Below are 21,646 nucleotides of genomic sequence, written 5' to 3' on the forward strand. Positions count from 1 at the left end.
TTTGACCTTCTGAAGTAATCTAAGCTGGAAGAAGGCAGTTTTTACCACTGAGCTTATTTGCTTGTCAAGTTCAAAAGAGTTATTAATAAAAACACCAATACTTTTTGCATAAGGGTGGCAGTAGGAGTACAGTAGACCAAGGGCACTGTTCAGGCCAGGAAAGAGATAATGCTCAACAAAAATGCTGATCTCAGTTGTCCTGTCATTTAAATTAAGAAAATGAATAGTCTTTTACTTCTTACAATAAATTGTAAAACAGTACCACGGTTATTTTTACCGCAGAATTCTGGTGACTGAGTTGCTATTTTTTTTCTGCAAAAATCTACATTTCCTCTTTTTACAGTGCATTACTATAAATAGAAAAGGGCACCACTCATGCTTTTACAGTAAATGTCTGGCGACTGAGTGGCCAAGTTTTTATAGTAAAATCTTGCGATTTTACAGTGTAGCCTTGCGGACATGCCATCAATGATTGTACAGCTTGAAGAAGGTCAATATAAGTGTGCTGTTTGCAACTTCCTCACAGTTACATTTTTCAAAGTACAAAATATAACACCACCGGCTAGTTTATGTCACCATAAGTGGTTTAACAGAATTTGTTTACAATCCTTTATATTTTGCACAGTTACTAAGTTTATGTAATAAAACATTTTACCGGCCCGAATGAAATGATGTGTTTACCGCGGTCACACACCCGGTCCCGTCAACACATGGAGCGCGTGCACACATACAAAAGCAGTCCAACAGAACCAACGAACAATTTGCAGTCATGTTGTTGTTATGATAAAATATACATTCATTGACAGCTAATGCTTGTGAAGTAAATTAATTAACTCATATTATGTTTTGCAAATGGTGAATTTTTATATTATATATATAATATATATATATTTATATATATATATTTATATTATATAAGCAAACCACCAAGTTCAATTAAATAGTGGTATTTCAATTTGAGCACGTAATAAGATAAGGCCCTTTAGTTTGATATTCGCAGGTGGATTGGATCACTTCTCAAAGGAAATAGGCCCTAATTGAGACTTCGGAATGCAAAAGTGATAGCCCTATCCTTCAGAAGAGACTACCTGTCTAGCTCAATGCCAACATTTAAGTTATGACTTAAAGCAGTTGTTTCCCAGACACTTACAGACAAACATCTCCTTTTATGGTCAGGATGTGCTCTCCTGACTTAGCACACACACGCACGCACGCACACACACACACACACACACACACACACACACACACACACACACACACACACACACACACACACACACACACACACACACACACACACACACACACACACACACACACACACACACACACACAGAGAGAGAGAGAGAGAGGCAGGAGGAATATAAAACTGATGGTTTGACTTCTCCAAGTTAGGAGTGCTTCATTTTCTTGACCTGACCTCCTCCAGGAACTGCAGTCCTGTATAATGACGCTTGCTTGTAATAAAGCAACTTTTGGTTCAGTAAAGTAAACCCTTCTGTCCGGACGAGGATGACAAGACCAGAAATACACATCATTTGTTATCCAAATTGCTATCATTAGCTAACAACACCAAAAGCTAATGCGTGTGCACGTGTTATATACGTACGTAATTACGTCTTAGAAGCAGTAAGAATGCGGGTTACATGACGTAAAATACATTGGAAAGTTAGCGTCCTGCAGCAATCTGTGTAAATGTTGCAAACAGCCCCTTTAAATTAGCTGGCCACTATTTGGCGGGCCAAACGAAATGACACTATGGGCCAAATTTGGCTTGTGGACCACACATTCACATTTTTTTCCAAAATGTATACATTTTGGAAATAAGAAAGTTACCATACCATGTCACATAAAAAATGATGATATGGAAATAAAAAGGGTATATTGAACTAAATTTTGGGGAATCTATATAGACAACAAACTACATTGGAAACTGCTCATACTCAAGACAAAGATTGCAAAAATGATTGATATGTTATATAAAATTAAAAACTCTAAATCAAGATGCTCTTAACATGGTAAATACTTTGTACTTCCATATCTTAATGTGTTGAAATCTGGGGTAATAATTATAAATCATACATCAACTCAATTGTCTTACCTCAAAAGAAAGCCATTAGAATTGTAAATTATGCTGATTATTATGGTCATACCAATGCTCTTTTTATTAAATTAAAAACATTAAAACGACGTGATCTTGTTGACCTCAACACTGCTATTGTGACGTACAAAGCTCATAACCGCATGCTGCCTCTGTGTCGACAGGAGAGGTTCAAACCCAGGGAGAGTCCGTGCGACATCAGAGGTTCATCTGTCTTTCAGAAAGCAAACCTGAGAACTCGTTTAAAAAGTAGACGCGTTTCTTCCAGGGGGTTTCATCTGTGGAACAGCCGGGATAATACCTTCAAATGTTCCAGTTCAATTCACACTTAAAAAAACACTTTTAAGACCGATGTCTTAGAAAAATATATCGCTCTCGATAAACACCAGTAGCTAATACTATGATCAATGTTAACAGCAAAACTAAATGTGGTACATAAATACTAATGAAAATACAATTCTTTGCATTTAGTATATTATTGGTGGAAATGTGTGAGTGTATATAGATTTTACATAGTTGTTGGTCATTGTATTTACTGTGTACCATATTTTCTGGACCATAGGGCGCACCAAATTATAAGTCGCACTGCCGACCAATGGTCTATTTTCGATCTTTTTTCATATAAAAGGCGCACCGGATTATAGGGCGCATTAAAAGGGTCATATTATTACTATCATTTTTTTTTTCTAAATTGAAAACACTTCCCTGTGGTGTACATAACATGTAATGTAATTTGGTCAAAATGTTGCATAGATTATGTTTTACAGATCATCTTCAAGCCGCTTTCTGACAGTCGCTTCCGGATACGCCGTTTAGTGGGCGGTCTTATTTACGTGGCTCACCTTCGACCAGTCCTGGTCGTGGAACAACTGACCAGCTCTTTACTCTTGCTGGAATCCTGGACAAAGCCTGGGAGTATGCCTATCCAGTCTACATGTGCTTTGTGGATTTGGAGAAGGCGTATGACCGGGTACCCCGGGAGATCCTGTGGGAGGTGCTGATGGGGTGAAGGGAGCCCTGCTGAGGGCCATCCAATCTCTGTACAACCAAAGCGAGAGTTGTGTCCGGGTGCTTGGATGTAAATCGGATCCATTTCCAGTGGGGGTTGCGCTCTGTCACCTATCCTGTTTGTGATTTTCATGGATAGGATTTCTAGGCAGAGTCGTGACCATGGCGGAGAGGGTATACGTCTCGGTGGGCTAAAGGTTGTGTCACTGCTGTTTGCAGATGATGTGGTCCTGATGGCACCTTCGGTTCGTGACCTTCAGCTCTCACTGGATCGGTTCGAAGCCGAGTGTTCAGCGGCTGGAATGAGGATCAGCATCTCCAAATCTGAGGCCATGGTTCTCATCAAGAAACCGATGGTTTGTACAGTCCAGGTAGAGAACGAGACTCTTTCCCAGGTGGAGGAGTTTAAAGGCCTACTGAAACCCACTACTACCGACCACGCAGTCTGATAGTTTATATATCAATGATGAAATCTTAACATTGCAACACATGCCAATACGGCCGGGTTAACTTATAAAGTGCAATTTTAAATTTCCCGCGAAACTTCCGGTTGAAAACGTCTCGGTATGATGACGTTTGCGCGTGACGTCACGGAGAGAACGGAAGTATTCGGACCCCATTGGATCCAATACAAAAAGCTCTGTTTTCAGCACATAATTCCACAGTATTCTGGACATCTGTGTTGGTGAATATTTTGCAATTTGTTTAATGAACTATGAAGACTGCAAAGAAGAAAGCTGTAGGTGGGATCGGTGTATTAGCGGCGGACTACAGCAACACAACCAGGAGGACTTTGAGATGGATAGCAGACGCGCTAGCCGCCGACCTCACCTTGACTTCCTCCGTCTCCGGGCCGCCGACCGCATCTATGATCGGGTGAAGTCCTTCGTTGCTCCGTCGATCGCTGGAACGCAGGTGAGCATGGGTGTTGATGAGCAGATGAGGGCTGGCTGGAGTAGGTGGATAGCTAATGTTTTTAGCATAGCTCTGTCAAGGTCCCGTAGCTAAGTTAGCTTCAATGGCGTCGTTAGCAACAGCATTGTTAAGCTTCGACAGGCTGGAAAGCATTAACCGTGTAGTTCAGGGATGGGCAATTAAATTTTGCTCAAATTATTTTTGATATACCGTAAGATAGATAATAATAATAATAATATTTTCATTTAACCTAACTTATCTTTATACAAAAGCAGATGGCTTTTGATGGTTTTATTTTTAACACTTTCTTACACAACACTTCCTGATGTATATTACGATACAAAAATTTCAATTTCTGTCACTTTATCCTGCATCCCCTTTGTTGTAGAACCTTTATTTAACCAGATAAGAAAACGTTGTGAACGTAGCACGCCTGTAAGGTGATTGGCGAAGAAGGAGGAAGCGTTGCTGTTGCGGAAATGAGGAGTGAGGATTGGTTTTCCTTTTGGAAAGAACGAGATAAGTTCAGCTGTGTTAGTATAGCATGCTCAATAAAAGTTTAAAAAGAGCATCAGACTTGGTGTGCACTTCTTCTGGACGCTACAATTGATGTCAAAAGTGGGATGAAATGCCTCCCAGTTCGCCTTGCCATCAAACCTGGGAGTCTTCATTGAGGGCGGAATTCCCCCCGTGGCAAGCAGCGTGGCTGCACCTGTAAACGCTCTCTCTCTCTCTCTCTCTCTCTCTGTGTCTCTCTCTTTCTTTGCGGCGAGCTCCTCACGTACGTGAGGTACGTGCCACGTGGCCCGATGACGTAGCAAACAAACAGTGCAGTATGCACAAAGTTTTACTTCTGACACCAATTGTAGCGTCCAGAAGAAGTGCACACGAAGTCTGACGCTCTTTTTAAACTTTTATTGAGCAAGCTATACTAACACAGCTCAACATATCTCGTTCCTTCCACACGCACGTCTCCTCACTCCTCATTTACGCAACTCAAGAAGACAACATCTACTTCAGCAGGTCGTTACACTATATTCTTTAAACACAGCAACGTGTGTACCACAAATAAGCACACGGCTTTACCTTTACTTGGCAGTCCATGTCTTGTTGAAAACACGCCATTCGTCATCAACTTTTCTCTTTTTAGCGTCTCGGGGATAACCGGGCATCACTTGTCGCAGTGCGCCTTCCCTCACAGGACATACGCACATATAACACTTTTCAAAATAAAAGCAGCACAGTTGTATTGCACGCACGACAAATATGTTTTTTTAAATTTATTTTGTAATTTGAGATTGCCGCTGCACGCACGAGCATACGTCCACACGGAAGTAATACAAATAACGCTTTTCAAAACAAAAGCAGCACCGCTGTATTGCACACTCGAAATAGATGCTTTTTTAAATTTATTTTGTAATTTATAATTGGCCTCACGCGGGCCGGACAGGGACGTACAAAGGGCCGGGTCTGGTGTAGTTACATGTCCATGGTTTAATAGTATTGTTGATTTTCTGTCTATCCTTCCAGTCAGGGGTTTATTTCTTTTGTTTCTATCTGCATTTAAGCACGATGCTATCACGTTAGCTCCATAGCTAAAGAGCTTCACCGCTGTATTGTCGTGGAGATAAAAGTCACTGTGAATGTCCATTTCGCGTTCTCGACTCTCATTTTCAAGAGGATATAGTATCCGAGGTGGTTTAAAATACAAATCCGTGATCAACAATAGAAAAAGGAGAAAGTGTGGAATCCAATGAACCCTTGTACCTAAGTTACGGTCAGAGCGAAAAAAGATACGTCCTGCTCTGCACTCTAGTCCTTCTCTCTAACGTTCCTCATCCACAAATCTTTCATTCTCGCTCAAATTAATGGGGTAATCGTCTCTTTCTCGGTCCGAATCGCTCTCGCTGCATTGTAAACAATGGGGAAATGTGAGGAGCCCTTCAACCTGCGACGTCACGCTACTTCCGGTACAGGCAAGCCTTTTTTTTATCAGCGATCAAAAGTTGCGAACTTTATCGTCGATGTTCTCTACTAAATCCTTTCAGCAAAAATATGGCAATATCGCGAAATGATCAAGTATGACACATAGAATGGATCTGCTATCCCCGTTTAAATAAACACATTTCATTTCAGTAGGCCTTAAATGTCTCGGGGTTTTGTTCACGAGTGAGGGGAAGATGGAGAAGGAAATCAGCCGGAGAATCGGAGCAGCTGGGGCAGTATTGCAGTCTCTCTGCCGGACTGTTGTGACGAAACGAGAGCTGAGCCAGAAGGCAAAGGTCTCGGTCTACCGAGCTATCTACATTCTTACTCTCACCTATGGTCATGAAGTGTGGTTCATGACTGAAAGAATAAGATCGCGGATACAAGCGGCCGAAATGAGTTTCCTCAGAAGGGTGGCTGGCATCTCCCTTAGAGATAGGGTGAGAAGTTCAGTCACCCGAGAGAGACTCGGAGTAGAGCCTCTGCTCCTTCGCTTGGAAAGGAGCCAGCTTAGGTAGTTCGGGCATCTCGTGCGGATGCCTCACGAGCGTCTCCCTAGGGAGGTCCTCGTTGCACGTCCCACTGGGAGGAGACCCCGTGGTAGGCCAATGACCAGATGGGGGGATTACATCTCCTCTCTGGCCTGGGAACGTTTCGGGATTCCCCAGGAGGAAGTTGCTAATGTTGCTCTGGAGAGGGAAGAAAATCTTCAAAAAGATTCTGTGCGAAAACCAAAAACGGATTCTGGCCAGAGGAGCGAACCTACAACCTTCAGACTGTTGCCTGATGCGCTAACCACCTCGTCAGCACAGTTTACCACAAATCCTTACTGTGATGTGTTTACATACCCCTCAAAATGTAGGTAGTTGGACTTTAGTATTTAATGCCTGCAACGTACAATACTCCATTTTTGTTTACAGAAGTATTTTTTTCAATACAGCAGTTTTGCCTTATTTAAGAAGCTCTTACATTTTTACAAAGTGCAATTTCTATTTGTTCTGAAAAGAGCAACTTACCGTAATACAAACTCGATGAGGGAATTCCTGGAGGAATTGCGTGTGAATGCTCCAATGCTGAAGTTGAACTGAAATCCGGGATTTTTTTTTTAGAATTGTTGAAGGAGAGCTCACAATTCCAAAATAGGCTGAATATTTTGAAGTTGGAACAGTTTGAATCAGATGGAAAATGTGGGGATTGTGGAACTTTGAGGAATGTCCCATTCATTTTAATGGGAATTTCCCAAAATTTGGGAAATTTGGGGAAAAGCGGGACTTTTTTGAAAATGGTAAAAAACTTGAACGGTCTGAATGAGTTGAAATGGTTGGTTTTGGAATTTTTCAAATCGGTCAACAAATGTTGAAGTAGTAACATGTTAAATTGAGAAATCGTATTACGGAATTCCTGGAATTTCAAGAAAATTAGATTTTTCCAGTTCAAAAAACTACTTCGTTTTTTGTCCTGATTAAGAGGAATGTTTTGACGGTAGAATGGTTGAAAAATGTGGGAGTAGTAGTCGCCAGAAAAAAGGGTGGAAATAGGGCTTTGGAAAATGGGGAATTCTGGAAAATCCTGGAATTTTTTTGAACTTGGAAAAAATAAGTAGTTACAATTTTCAGGATGGTGGACTGTGTTGAGGGCGAACTGGTTTGAATAGGTTGAAAAATGTGGATATGGTGGAAGTTTGAAAAATGGCCAATTCATTGAGTTGAGTTGAGTTTGAGTTTATTTGAAAAATGAATACATACAACATGATACATCACAATTCCCAGTTTCTCTTTTCAACATGTTCGAAAAGGAGTAGGAAGAAGCAGAGCTTATTTAATCCTACCGCTTTTCTTTTACATAGCAGTTGCTAAAACTTTTGTTCACCTACTCAGTGGCCTAGTGGTTAGAGTGTCCGCCCTGAGATGGGTAGGTTGTGAGTTCAAACCCCGGCCGAGTCATACCAAAGACTATAAAAATGGGACCCATTACCTCCCTGCTTGGCACTCAGCATCAAGGGTTGGAATTGTGGGTTAAATCACCAAAAATGATTCCCGGGCGTGGCCCCGCTGCTGCCCACTGCTCCCCTCACCTCCCAGGGGGTGAACAAGGGGATGGGTCAAATGCAGAGGACAAATTTCACTACACCTAGTGTGTGTGTGACAATCATTGGTACTTTAACTTTAACTTCTTGTTCTCAATTTATTCACAATATACTCCATAAGTAATCACAATAAAAATAAATAAATAATACTCGGTGAAGTAAGTTATATTTCATATGGTGAGATGAGTAATATTATCTTGAAAATGAATGGAAGAATGAAATAAATTCAGAATTTTTATCATGGTTCTTCTTTGTACTTTGTAAACACTTTAAGTTTGAAGAGTTTCTTGAAGTGGATCATATTAGTACATTGTTTGATTGCTTTGCTTAATCCATTCCATAATTTAATTCCACATACTGATATACCGAAGGTCTTAAGTGTTGTACGTGCATACAAATGTTTTAAATTACATTTTTCTCCTCTTTTGTTGAGAAGAATTGTTGTATATTCTTGGGTAGCAGGTTATAGTTTGCTTTGTGTATAATTTTGGCTGTTTGCAAATTCACTATGTCGTGGAATTTCAGTATCTTTGATTCAATAAATGAAGGGTTTGTATGTTCTCTATATCCAACATTATGCATTATTCTAACTGATCTTTTTTGTAACACCGTTAGTGAATGATGTGTACTTTTGTAGTTATTTCCCCATATTTCTACACAATAACTCAGATATGGTAACACTAGCGAGCTGTAGAGAATATGAAGTGATTTTTGGTCTAGAACATGTTTTGCTTTATTCATTATTGACGTGTTTCTCGCTACTTTATGTTGTATAGTTTTACATGAGATTTCCAGTTCAATTTATCATCAATCATTATACCTACAAATTTGGTTTAATTTACTCTTTCAATTTCTATTCCGTCTATTTGTATTTGTGTTAGACTTTCTCTTCTACTGTTACCAAATAGCATTATTTTAGTTTTACTGAGATTCAAAGATAGTCTGTTTTTGTCAAACCATCTTTTTAATTTGTTAATTTCTTCTGTTATTATTTGTATTATCTTCTGTGTGTTCTCTCCTGAACAAAACGCAGTTGTATCATCCGCAAATAATACTAACTTTAAATCTTTTGTAACTTTACAAATGTCATTTATATAGAGATTGAATAATTTTGGTCCTAGTATTGATCCCTGAGATACACCACAGGATGTATTTAGCATTGTAGATGTGTGTTCTCCTATCTTCATGTATTGTTTCCTGTTCGTTAAATAACTTCTTATCCAGTTTAAGACTAACCCTCTTATGCCATATCGTTCTAGTTTTTTCATTAAAATATTGTGATTAATTGTGTCAAATGCTTTAGTTAGATCCATAAACACTGCTGCCGCACATTTTTTACTATCTATTGCATTGGTAATTTCTTCTGTAATTTCAATTAAATCCATCGAAGTTGAAACATTAGCTCTGTATCCATATTGGTTCTCTTTTGAATAGGAAACATTTCCCGGAAAAACTGAAATTCTGGGAAATCTGGGAATTTTTGGAATTTGTCAAGAGAAAACCCGCGATTCCCAAATAGGCTGAATAGTTTGAAGTTGGAACGATTTGAATCGGGTGAAAAATGTGGAATGTAGAGCGCGCCAAAATCTGGAGAAGAAGTTGAAGAAGTGTAATAGATTAATTTTGGTGTAGAATGCTATGAAGCATTCACACAATGAGTATTTTGCTAAAAGTAAGATTCAGTGTCTTCATGTGATGTGTCCTGTAAGTTCTCGCATTGTCTCCTTTCAAAATACTACTATTTGTTCAAATAAAAGCAACACTTGTTTAGAACTACCATTATTTTCTTTAAAAAAGGAGGGGAAAATTGTGAATCCAATATTTTTGTTAAAAAAATTGTAAATCACATTTTTTGTGAAAATATTGTGTAAATAATTTTTTGTGAGAAAAACGTGTAAGGAATTTTGTTGTGAAAAATTAATTTAATCACATTTTTGGCGAAAAAAAACGTAAATCAAATTTTGTGTAAAAAAATTGAGTGACATAGAAAAACACAAATCACATTTCATGCCAAACAATTCTTTCTGAATCAGACTTTTTGTATAACACATTTTTTGTGACCAAAAAAACCTGAAATTGACACCTGTTGTCATATACGGAGCACTTTGGGTTTTTCTTTTGGTCACTTTGTGATTTTGATGTAACCTTAGTAGAGATGCGCGGTTTGCGGACACAACCGCGGAGTCCGCGGTTGTGTCCGCGGGTTGGGCGGATGCATGACGAAAAAAATAGATTTTGAATAGATTCGGGCGGGTGGCGGTTGAACCAATTCGGAAATATACATACATAGTTAAATGTTGTTACCCACATATGAAAAACGAGCAGCACTCTTTGAAACAGGCAATTATTCATCAGGCACTGCTGCAACTGTCACGCCAAATTTCTTACCCCCAACAAAAACCTTCCCCCCCCATTTACTTCCGGGGCTGCGTCCAATAAAATCACAAAGTTGCCGGGGGTCCTTATCCGGCACGCGACTGTCCTGTTTCGCGCCTGTACAAAAAAAAAAACAATAATCGATTTCTTCAGATTCCAGCAGCTGTCAAAGACGAAGTATCCTTCCAGCGACGGGCAGTCAAAGCCAAAGTGCTATCGATCGCTGTCAACGTAAGAGGAAACATGACCACGGAAGTAAATGGGGGTGGGGTTTGTAGGGGGAAGAAATTTGGCGTGACATAGCACACCACAACACAACACAACAGAAGAAGAAGAAGAAAAAAAAAAGATGGCAACGCCGGCAGCAAACGTGGTACGCGACAAACTAAAAAAGGGAATACTAAAGACCAGGGAAAAAAAACAACAATAATAGTCAACACTTTCTTAATGGAAATGACAATAATATTATAATAATGATAAATAATATTATCACGCATTAATATCTCTTAGCCTCTAATGCGTGGCCAAAAGATATTAATGCGTGGCACGCATTGAATGTCTCTGCTGCATTGGATCAGTCTCCTTTCTTTAACAGGCAAAAGCTTTCTAAACTCACTAATGCCTTGCATCGTCTATATTAGATGTATAACAACGGGTGGGTGGCGGGTGGCGGTGGTTTTGATAAAATGTTAGTTCGGGTGGATGGCAGGTGGATGACGACTTTTGTGATGCGGTTGCGGATTAAATAATTGCCTATCCGCGCATCTCTAAACCTTAGTACTCTGTCACATCTATTCCGAGTGATGGAATAGATTTGAGTTCAAGTCAGTCGTAACGGATTGTTGGCACCATGTTTTAGTAGATTATTGTTGTTTGGTCAGTGTCTGAATTTTTTAATGGAAAAACTTCTTGGCACCAGTTCCTCTCCGGGTTTTGTTGATTTAGCTTCCATTTTGCTCCATCACAAAGCAGTAGCATTGTAAAACTCTTATATACTGTATACAATGGAGAATTGTATCGTATTATAAACACTTTTATGTGGTACTACGATATATTTGGGATATTGGACAGTAATACTTCAAGCCATACACGCTATTTTTCAGCGTCCGATATATCCCACAGACTGTTCTTCCTCATCGTCATCATCATCGCTGCTCTCACAGCAAGCCTCACCTAAATCTGAGAACTGCATTGGTTTCAGATCATCTGAGTCAGTCGGTTGGTCTTCTTGCAACAAAGTCCACTTTGTAGGCGTGGACATGAAAAGCTCCTGATCAGACAGGTTTAAGTTTGTGCTTTTCAGATTGTCTTTCTCCCGAACAGCGAGGGGATCCAGAGTGACGGTGAAAAGGTCGACGTCCTCGGAGATGTCGCAGATGTTCTCCTTCATTTCCTCGTCTGACTCACACGTGGCTTGAACTTTGATCGCAGTCTCAGACCATTTATTAGACTCACCTTGTTCAACTCTGCTCTCTTCTTCCCCAGGAACAGTCTGAAGTGCTGAGTCAGCCGTATCTGCTTTAGTGTCAGACCTGATAGTGGAACTCTGAGAATCTTGCGACTGAGTCGATTGGTTCGTTCTGAACACATCATATTCCTGGCATAAACTTTGTCCGACAGCGTTTTCAGCATGTCTGTCGATGTACACCTTACGCTCATCATCGTCTTCATCGTACTCCTCTTCCCCTGAGCTTGTGGTATTGCTGGCAGAAAATAATGCTGAGGTGTCCTTTTGTCTGTGTGTCTCCGAGCAAGTGGAGATCAAATCAGGGATGACTTCCTGTAACGGCCGCCATCTAGCATGGGCCAGGATATTCTACAGTGGGAGAAAAGGTTCATATCAGTTCTTACTGTAGAGCCTATCTAGGAACAAAACATTATTAGCTAGGCATCAATCACCCAACAAGCAGTATCAGACCATTTTTGTGAAAAAGTATGTGATCACCATTGCTGATGAATGCCTTTTAATCGCTGCTCCCCTCTAGCCAACACTTGATCTATTTTTAATCTCCCGGCTGACAAGCGACTAGCAGCCAATTATGTTTCTCCATCAAAAAGTGGAGCCGCTCCCTAAAACTAATAATGATTATAATCCCTTCCATTGCAGAAAATGAACTCAATTTCTTAGTAAATTGTAGTAAATTGACGAGGCTAAACATGTTACACACAGTTATTAACATACATCTCACAAGTAGCTTAACAAGAGTGTGTGTATATATACTATATATACAGTCATGGTCAAAAGTTTACATACACTTGTGAAGAACATAATGTCATGGCTGTCTTGAATTTCCATTAATTTCTACAATTCTTTTTTTGTGATAGAGTGATTGGAGCACATACTTGTTGGTCACAAAAAACATTCATGAAGTTTGGTTCTTTTATGAATTTATTATGGGTCTACTGAAAATGTGACCAAATCTGCTGGGTCAAAAGTTATCAATTTTGGTGATGTAGAAAAGTTACAATCAAATCAAATTAGCTTCATGGCACGGCCTCTTAACTTCATGTGAGTGATAATGATTGACGACACCTGTTGACTTCTCTGAGCCCATTTAAATAGGGCTCATGTGATGCAGTCATTGGTCTCGGTTACAAACGCGACAATGGGAAAGTCAAAGGAACTCAGCACAGATCTGAAAAAACGAATTATTGACTTGAACAAGTCAGGAAAGTCAATTGGAGCCATTTCAAAGCAGCTTAAAGTCCCAAGAGCAACTGTGCAGACAATTTTTCGTAAGTATAAAGTGTATGGCACAGTTTTGTCACTGCCACGATCAGGAAGAAAACGCAAGCTGCTGCTGAGAGAAAATTGGTCGGGATGATCAAGAGTTAACCGACAACCACCAAAAAGCAGGTCTGCAATGAATTGGAAGCTGCTGGAACACAGGTGTCAGTGTCCACAGTCAAGCGTGTTTTGCATCGCCGTGGACTGAGAGGCTACCATGCAAGAAGGAAGCCCTTGCTCCAGAAGCGACACCTTAAGGCTCGTCTAAAGTTTGCTGCTGATCACATGGACAAAGATAAGACCTTCTGGAGGAAAGTTCTGTGGTCAGATGAAACAAAAATTTAGCTGTTTGGCCACAAAACCCAGCAATATGTTTGGAGGAGAAAAGGTGAGGCCTTTAATCCCAGGAACACCATACCTACCGTCAAGCATGGTGGTGGTAGTATTATGCTCTGGGCCTGTTTTGCTGCCAATGGAACTGGTGCTTTACAGAGTGTAAATGGGACAATGAAAAAGGAGGATTACCTCCAAATTCTTCAGGACAACCTAGAATCATCAGCCCGGAGGTTGGGTCTTGAGCGCAGTTGGGTGTTCCAACAGGACAATGACCCCAAACACACGTCAAAAGTGGTAAAGGAATTGCTAAATCAGGCTACAATTAAGGTTTTAGAATAGCCTTCCCAAAGTCCTGACTTAAACCCCATTGAGAACATGTGGACTATGCTGAAGAAACAGGTCTATGTCAGAAAACCAACAAATTCAGCTGTACTGCACCAATTTTGTCAACAATTCAACCAGAAGCTTGTGGATGGCTACCAGAAGCGCCTTATTGCAGTGAAACTTGCCAAGGGACATGTAACCAAATATTAACATTGCTGTATGTATACTTTTGACCCAGCAGATTTGGTCACATTTTCAGAAGACCCATAATAAATTCATAAAAGAACCAAACTTCATGAAGGTTTTTTGTGACCAACAAGTATGTGCTCCAGTCACTCCATCACAAAAAAATAAGAGTTGTAGAAATTATTGGAAACTCAAGAAAGCCATGACATTATGTTCTTTACAAGTGTATGTAAACTTTTGACCACGACTGTATATTTATATGTATATATATTTATATGTATATATGTGTGTGTATGTACATATAGATGAGTGTGTATACGTGTGTGTGTGTATACATTTACAGTATACCGTATGTGTTTGTGTGTGTATGTATATATATATATATATATACATACATATATACAGTTATATATATATACATATATATATATATATATATATATATATATATATATATATATATATATATATATATATATATATATATATATATATATATACATACATATATACAGTTATATATATATACATATATATATATATATAGTACATAATCATACATTCATGCACACCCACAGCTTAGCTTAGCAATGAGCATGCCTGCTCCTGGCTTGTTGTTACTTGGTGTGTAACATGATTTGCCTCATCCTCCAGTGATAATGTTATTTATAAGAAACAGAGTTTATTTGTTGCAATTATTAACTTAGGGGTGCAGCGCCACGGTGTGCATGAATATACTCTGCATGCCTAACTATAAAATGTACAGTTTTAATGCAACTAATAATGATGATGGATTAATTCGTATTACTTTTGACAGTTTTACTCACATTTAATGCATTTGGAACGGTTTCCTTCAGTTTCCCAAGGAATCCAGCGAAGTGGAGACCAAACAACAAGGCCATCACAACACAAATGCACAAAATCGTAGGTCCAACAATTGTACCTAAAGAAGAAACTGAGAACACACACACACACACACACACACACACACACACACACACACACACACACACACACACACACACACACACACACACACACACACACACACACACACACACACACACACACACACACACACACACACACACACACACACACACACACACACACACAGAAATATATTGAGGGTTAGTTGCTTTTCTAGCTACAAAGTCCACATGTCATACAAAGGCATTTCAAATAAGGTAAACACCAATTGTTTATGTGTACATTGTTTCAGATCACATTTCTGAATGAAGGTGTTTCTAAAAACTAGAAAATAACTTTTCTGTAGAAATGGCTGGTGAATACTGAAGAGCTCTAGGATAATGTGGGAATTTTTAGAATGTGGAAAATTGTCAAGAATAAATGTTGCGATGCTGAATTGCTTGGAATGGGTTAAAACTAGGGATCGATCAGCCACTAATCAGTGAATAATTTGTGTGAAAAAGTATGTGATTGGTCATTACCTTTTCAATGCCATTCGTAAAAGCAGATCCCCTCTGGCTGATGATTTATTTTGGTTCCTCTGACTTACAGCTAACAGTGTATGTTCATACACAGTGTGGAGCCGCTCCCCTGAGTTAAAAATCAACCCCTCCATTGCAGAAAATAAACTACTTTACATTAAAACAATCTATATGAACAAATTAAGAACCTTTGAAATTGAAGTCTGGAAGTAGAGAACGAGGCTTGTACCGGAAGTAGCAGACGATATGCCCGTGACGTCACCGGTTGAGGAGCTCCTCACATCTGCACATTGTTTACAATCATGGCCACCAGCAGCGAGAGCGATTCGGACCGAGAAAGCGACGATTTCTCCATTAATTTGAGCGAGGATGAAAGATTTGTGGATGAGGAAAGTGAGAGTGAAGGACTAGATGGCATGCCACAAATTAATCCCGCATAACAAGCACCTCCCCCCTCCCGTCCATATAACCCGCCAATACAACTCAAACACCCGCACAACACTCAATCCCACAGCCCAAAGTACCGTTCACCTCCCCAAAGTTCATACAGCACATATATTCCCCCAAAGTCCCCAAAGTTACGTACGTGACATGCACATAGCGGCACGCACGTACGGGCAAGCGATCAAATGTTTGGAAGCCGCAGCTGCGTACGTACTCACGGTACCGCGTCTGCGTATCCAACTCAAAGTCCTCCTGGTAAGAGTCTCTGTTGTCCCAGTTCTCCACAGGCCAATGGTAAAGCTTGACTGTCATCTTTCGGGAATGTAAACAATGAAACACAGGCTACGTGTTTGTGTTGCTGCAGCCGGCCGCTAATACACTGCTTCCCACCTACAGCTTTCTTCTTTGCTGTCTCCATTGTTCATTGAACAAATTGCAAAAGATTCACCAACACAGATATCCAGAATACTGTGTAATTTTGCAATGAAAACAGACGACTTAATAGCTGGCCACCATGCTGTCCCAAAATGTCCTCTACAATCCGTGACGTCACGCGCAGGCGTCATTATACCGAGACGTTTTCAGCAGGATATTTCGCGGGAAATTTAAAATTGCACTTTAGTAATCTAACCCGGCCGTATTGGCATGTGTTGCAATGTTAAGATTTCATCATTGATATATAAACTATCAGACTGCGTGGTCGGTAGTAGTGGGTTTCAGTAGGCCTTTAACACTAACGAAACACAACACAAACTCAAAATGTGAATTTCCTCGTATTCCTTGACTACCCGTAGCTTCTCACCAGTGGTCGGGACACATCAAACCTTATTGCTAAGCAGTGACCCTATTTATTCATTCAAATATATAATTTTTAACAAAACTACGTTAAAGTGCAGTCTGAATTTGAGGTAGGGCAAAATAACGATATGTGCCAACATGAAACAAATTGAATGAACTAATCGATGATCGATACTAGAGTGAATAGATCGATGTTTTTGTTTATCATAAATCTTTTTTTTTTTTTAAGGTTTATGTATTCAGGGAAAAATCTCTAAGCCATAGTGTCCCCTACATTTAATTGATCATAGCGCCATATGAGGGTCTTTTACGTGAAAACAAATTAAAGTAACACACTGTATGAATGTAAATATATATAGCCTATTTTTTACGCACTATTGACTAGTATCTTCCGAAATTTGGGCCATCAAAAGACTTTGATCACTGAAACAGCACTGCCAAAACAGGATGTTGCGATGACCTAACTAAGACGAACACGATTGTCTGGAGCGGAGGCAGCAAGTCTGCAATGTGGACATAATTGAATATATCCGAGACTTACCCACGGACAGTGATCTACAAAATATGCAATGTGCAAATATTAAGAGGGCAGTGCCGCTTTTTCAAGGACAGAAATTGCGGGAGAAGCGGTAGAAAATAGAAGGATGGATGAATGGAAAGAGAGTATAAATGTCGTGGTTATGTTGTTAAACTTGTCACTAGCACTCACATTTAATACAGGTGATCGGTATCGGCCAATTTCGCTCATGTAAGATACGTATCGGAATCGGCAGCATAAAAAACCCTGATCTCAACATTCATAGTTAAAGCTTTCAATAGGAATTTTTTAGAGATGTCCGATAATATCGGACTGCCGATATTATCGGCCGATAAATGCTTTAAAATGTAATATCGGAAATTATCGGTATCTGTTTTAAAAAGTAAAATTTTGACTAAAACGCCGCTGTACGGAGTGGTACACGGACGTAGGGAGAAGTACAGATCGCCAATAAACCTTAAAGGCACTGCCTTTGCGTGCCGGCCCAATCACATAATATCTAAGGCTTTTCACACACACAAGTGAATGCAAGGCATACTTGGTCAACAGCCATACAGGTCACACTGAGGGTAGCCGTATAAACAACTTTAACACTGTTACAAATATGCGCCACACTGTGAACCCACACCAAACAAGAATGACAAACACATTTTGGGAGAACATCCGCACCGTAACACAACATAAACACAACAGAACAAATACCCAGAACCCCTTGCAGCACTAACTCTTCTGGGACGCTACAATATACACCCCCCGCTACCCCCTACCCCCCCACTCCCTCCCACCTCAACCCCGCCCACCTCAACCTCCTCATGCTCTCTCAGGGAGAGCATGTCCCAAATTCCAAGCTGCTGTTTTGAGGCATGTTAAAAAAAATAATGCACTTTGTGACTTCAATAATAAATATGGCAGTGCCATGCTGGCATTTTTTTCCATAACTCGAGTTGATTTATTTTGGAAAACCTTGTTACATTGTTTAATGCATCCAGCGGGGCATCACAACAAAATTAGGCATAATAATGTGTTAATTCCACGACTGTATATATCGGTATCGGTTGATATCGGAATCGGTAATTAAGAGTTGGACAATATCGGAATATCGGATATAGGCAAAAAAGCCATTATCGGACATTTCTAGAATTTTTAGGTTCGAAAATGTGGACTTATGGGAAAAATGGGAACTATTTAATGTGGAAAACTGCGGTTGATTTTTTGGAATGAACAGAATGTTGGTAGTGTTGGAATGCTTTGGAACTGTTAAAATATGTGGTAGAAGTAAATAATCTTAAACTTAAACAGAATTTCGAATTTGTGGAATATTGTTGGCGTTAATATTGTTAGTTTATGTTTTCATGTTGTAATGGTTTAAATCGGTTGAGAACTTTGGGGGAAAAGTCCATTCATTGCTTAACATATCTTACTATTACTTTCTACTAGGAAGTATGAGAGGAGCAATTGCAATACATTTGGCTGCACTTGTGCATGTGTGTTTGTGTCTGTTTCGACAGCCCCACATGGTATCTCATGTGAAGTTATCCTCTGGATTTTAACAACTGGATTAGAGGTGTCATACATACAATACAATACCTATGTTGGAGCCTTGAGTATTGGTTCATACCAATATTTATCCAATAAGATGTCAGCAGGAATCATGCAAATTTTTATTTTGGAATGTTAGAAATGGTTTGATGAAGTGAAATTAATCTAACAAAGAACAACGGTAGGGGTGAAAAACACTAACTAATTTATTATCAACCATCTGGAATGGACATTGCTGTCTTTGTGTTGAAGTGGAGTAGTAATTGTTTTTTCCAAAACCTAGTGGCCACAATAATTCATTAGATATAGCTAATAATGATGCTGTAAGAATGAATGACACGGACACGTTTGTTACTAGATTCTTTCTCATACGCTTCTGCCTTAGAGACTTTATCATTAAGTAATATGCAACTATAAATATTCGATACTTGATACAAATCTGCTATTTTAGACTGCTATGTTTTTCAATTAAGGACACTTATTACGTATGTCTCGCTTGTGTGCTATTGTGTGCTTAGTTGTTGTGTAGCTGCTAGCTCCTCGTAGCCTTTTGCCTACCGTGTTGACCTTTTTGTAAATGAGTTGACTAAAATACAAAAAAAGACCAACCATGTGTGTTTATTGGAGGACATTTAGATGTTAACTGGCTGTACAGCTTTCCACAAGTAAACACTGCAGAAATGCTTGTATCGGACATTATATCGAACATTTCAGATGCAAACTGGTATAGTCCCATTCTTGTTTTTGTGCCCCCCATCAGACTAATATCAATGTCACCCTCAATAAGTACTAACGTAACTGAAGTAAACGGTATTGTTATCTTACCTCTCGACTCTGCTACGCCAGTAAAAGTGCAGACCCAGTCTGATGACTTCGTGTTCTTATTCATGGTAATAATAATCTGAACCTGTACACAGTACTGCGTGGCTGCCTCCAAGTTGTGGAGAGTAACACTCTTCTCTTTCGTTTCTGTGGATCCCTGCAGAGCAAAACAAAATCAGTCAATGTAAAAAAAGTTAAATTTCCAGCTCCTGACTGTGAGAGAGGACTAACCACTACACCACCGTACTGCCTGTAAAAACAACAGAAATTGAAATAACTCAACAACTGATATCACAAACGGTCACTATTTGTGAAGTTTTCTACATAATGCAAATAAATAACTTGCATTTCAACACATGCCATTTTTAATGGGGGTTGAATCATTTTAAACCTACAGCTCATACATCTTAAATAATTTAAGTTCGACCAGTCTACATGCTACAGGTGTGCTCCAGGGCCCTGTCCTGGGGTCCCTACACTTCATCATTCCTCCTTCCCTGTTGGCAATATTTTTCATTTGCAGAAAACACCCAGCTCAACCTTACCAGCAAACGTTAACCCCAACTGTGATAAAAAACCTGTGATAAAACGGAATGCCTTCACATTGGCACAAAATCATTACCGTCTAGAGTCAAGTGGACAGTCTCTTCCTTGTTTATTGCGGTCACCTCCCGATTACGGAAAAATTATCCTCTTAGTCCCCTGCCCCAGGGGAAATGTGTTTTCTTGATTATATCCCCATAGTGCTGATAACTGAGGAAGAACCCAAACATTGAATGAATCAATTGTAAATAGCTTACCTCTATTTTTTTAGATTTCCTCCACAAGACTTTAAACTTAGCTCCGTAGAAGGCCATGATGTCGTTCTTGCGTATTTTCGAGCTTTTGTCCGCCTCAGGCAGTGATATGTTGATTTGAACGCTGTTGCCATTCTCAGCCAGTATGACTTTTGGAGGGCCTATGATCGCTGGTAGCGAGAAGAGGACATACTTTATAGTTAATTATTTGCTTTCCCTTTTTGAAATACCGCACAGATTTTGTGAAATGTGTTGAATAAAATGGATGTGACCTGAAAACGGAAAGTCATGAGGCTTAAATATATATACACATGTATATGTATGTATATATGTATATGTATATGTTTATGTGTGTATATAGATCCATTGGAGCACATACTTGTTTGTCACAAAAACATTCATGAAGTTTGGTTCTTTTATGAATTCATTATGGGTCTACTGAAAATGTGATCAAATCTGCTGAGTCAAAAGTATACATACAGCAACATACATTATCAATTTTGGTGATGTAGAAAAGTTACAATCAAATCAAATTAGCTTCATGGCATGGCCTCTTAACTTCATGTGAGTGATTATGATTGACGACACCTGTTGACTTCTCTGAGCCCATTTAAATAGGGCTCATGTGATGCAGTCTTTAGACTCAGTTACAAACATGACAGTGGGAAAGTCAAAAGGAACTCGGCACAGATCTGAAAAAAACGACTCATTGACTTGAATAAGGCAGCACGGTGGCAGAGGGGTTAGTGCATCTGCCTCACAATACGAAGGTCCTGAGTAGTCCTGGGTTCAATCCCGGGGTCGGGATCTTTCTGTGTGGAGTTTGCATGTCCTCCCCGTGACTGCGTGGGTTCCCTCCGGGTACTCCGGCTTCCTCCCACCTCCAAAGACATGCACATGGGGATAGGTTGATTGGCAACACTAAATTGGCCCTAGTGTGTGAATGTGAGTGTGAATGTTGTCTGTCTATCTGTGTTGGCCCTGTGATGAGGTGGCGACTTGTCCAGGGTGTACCCTGGGTGTACCCTTCCACCCGATTGTAGCTGAGATAGGCTCCAGCGACCCCCAAGGGAATAAGCGGTAGAAAATGGATGGATGGATGGACTTGAACAAGTCAGGAAGGTCACTTTGAGCCATTTCATAGCAGCTTAAGGTCCCAAGAGCAACTGTGCAGACAATTGTTTGTAAGTATAAAGTGCATGGCACAG

At 39.8% G+C, this 21,646-nt stretch overlaps 1 protein-coding gene across 1 annotated transcript in view; it reads right to left on the reverse strand.

Moving 5' to 3' along the window:
• LOC133663002 (uncharacterized) overlaps positions 1-21,646 on the reverse strand; it is a 73,997-nt gene that overhangs the window by 35,103 nt on the left and 17,248 nt on the right. Inside the window, exons 5-8 of the mRNA XM_062067190.1 lie at positions 20,442-20,608; positions 19,645-19,798; positions 14,877-15,004; positions 11,580-12,291 (exon numbers count right to left, since the gene is read on the reverse strand). Of these exons, the coding sequence (XP_061923174.1) occupies positions 11,580-12,291; positions 14,877-15,004; positions 19,645-19,798; positions 20,442-20,608 (1,161 nt within the window). The remainder of the gene's footprint in view (positions 1-11,579; positions 12,292-14,876; positions 15,005-19,644; positions 19,799-20,441; positions 20,609-21,646) is intronic.

Source organism: Entelurus aequoreus, linkage group LG13 (assembly GCF_033978785.1).
Source record: "Entelurus aequoreus isolate RoL-2023_Sb linkage group LG13, RoL_Eaeq_v1.1, whole genome shotgun sequence".
NCBI lineage: Eukaryota > Metazoa > Chordata > Actinopteri > Syngnathiformes > Syngnathidae > Entelurus > Entelurus aequoreus.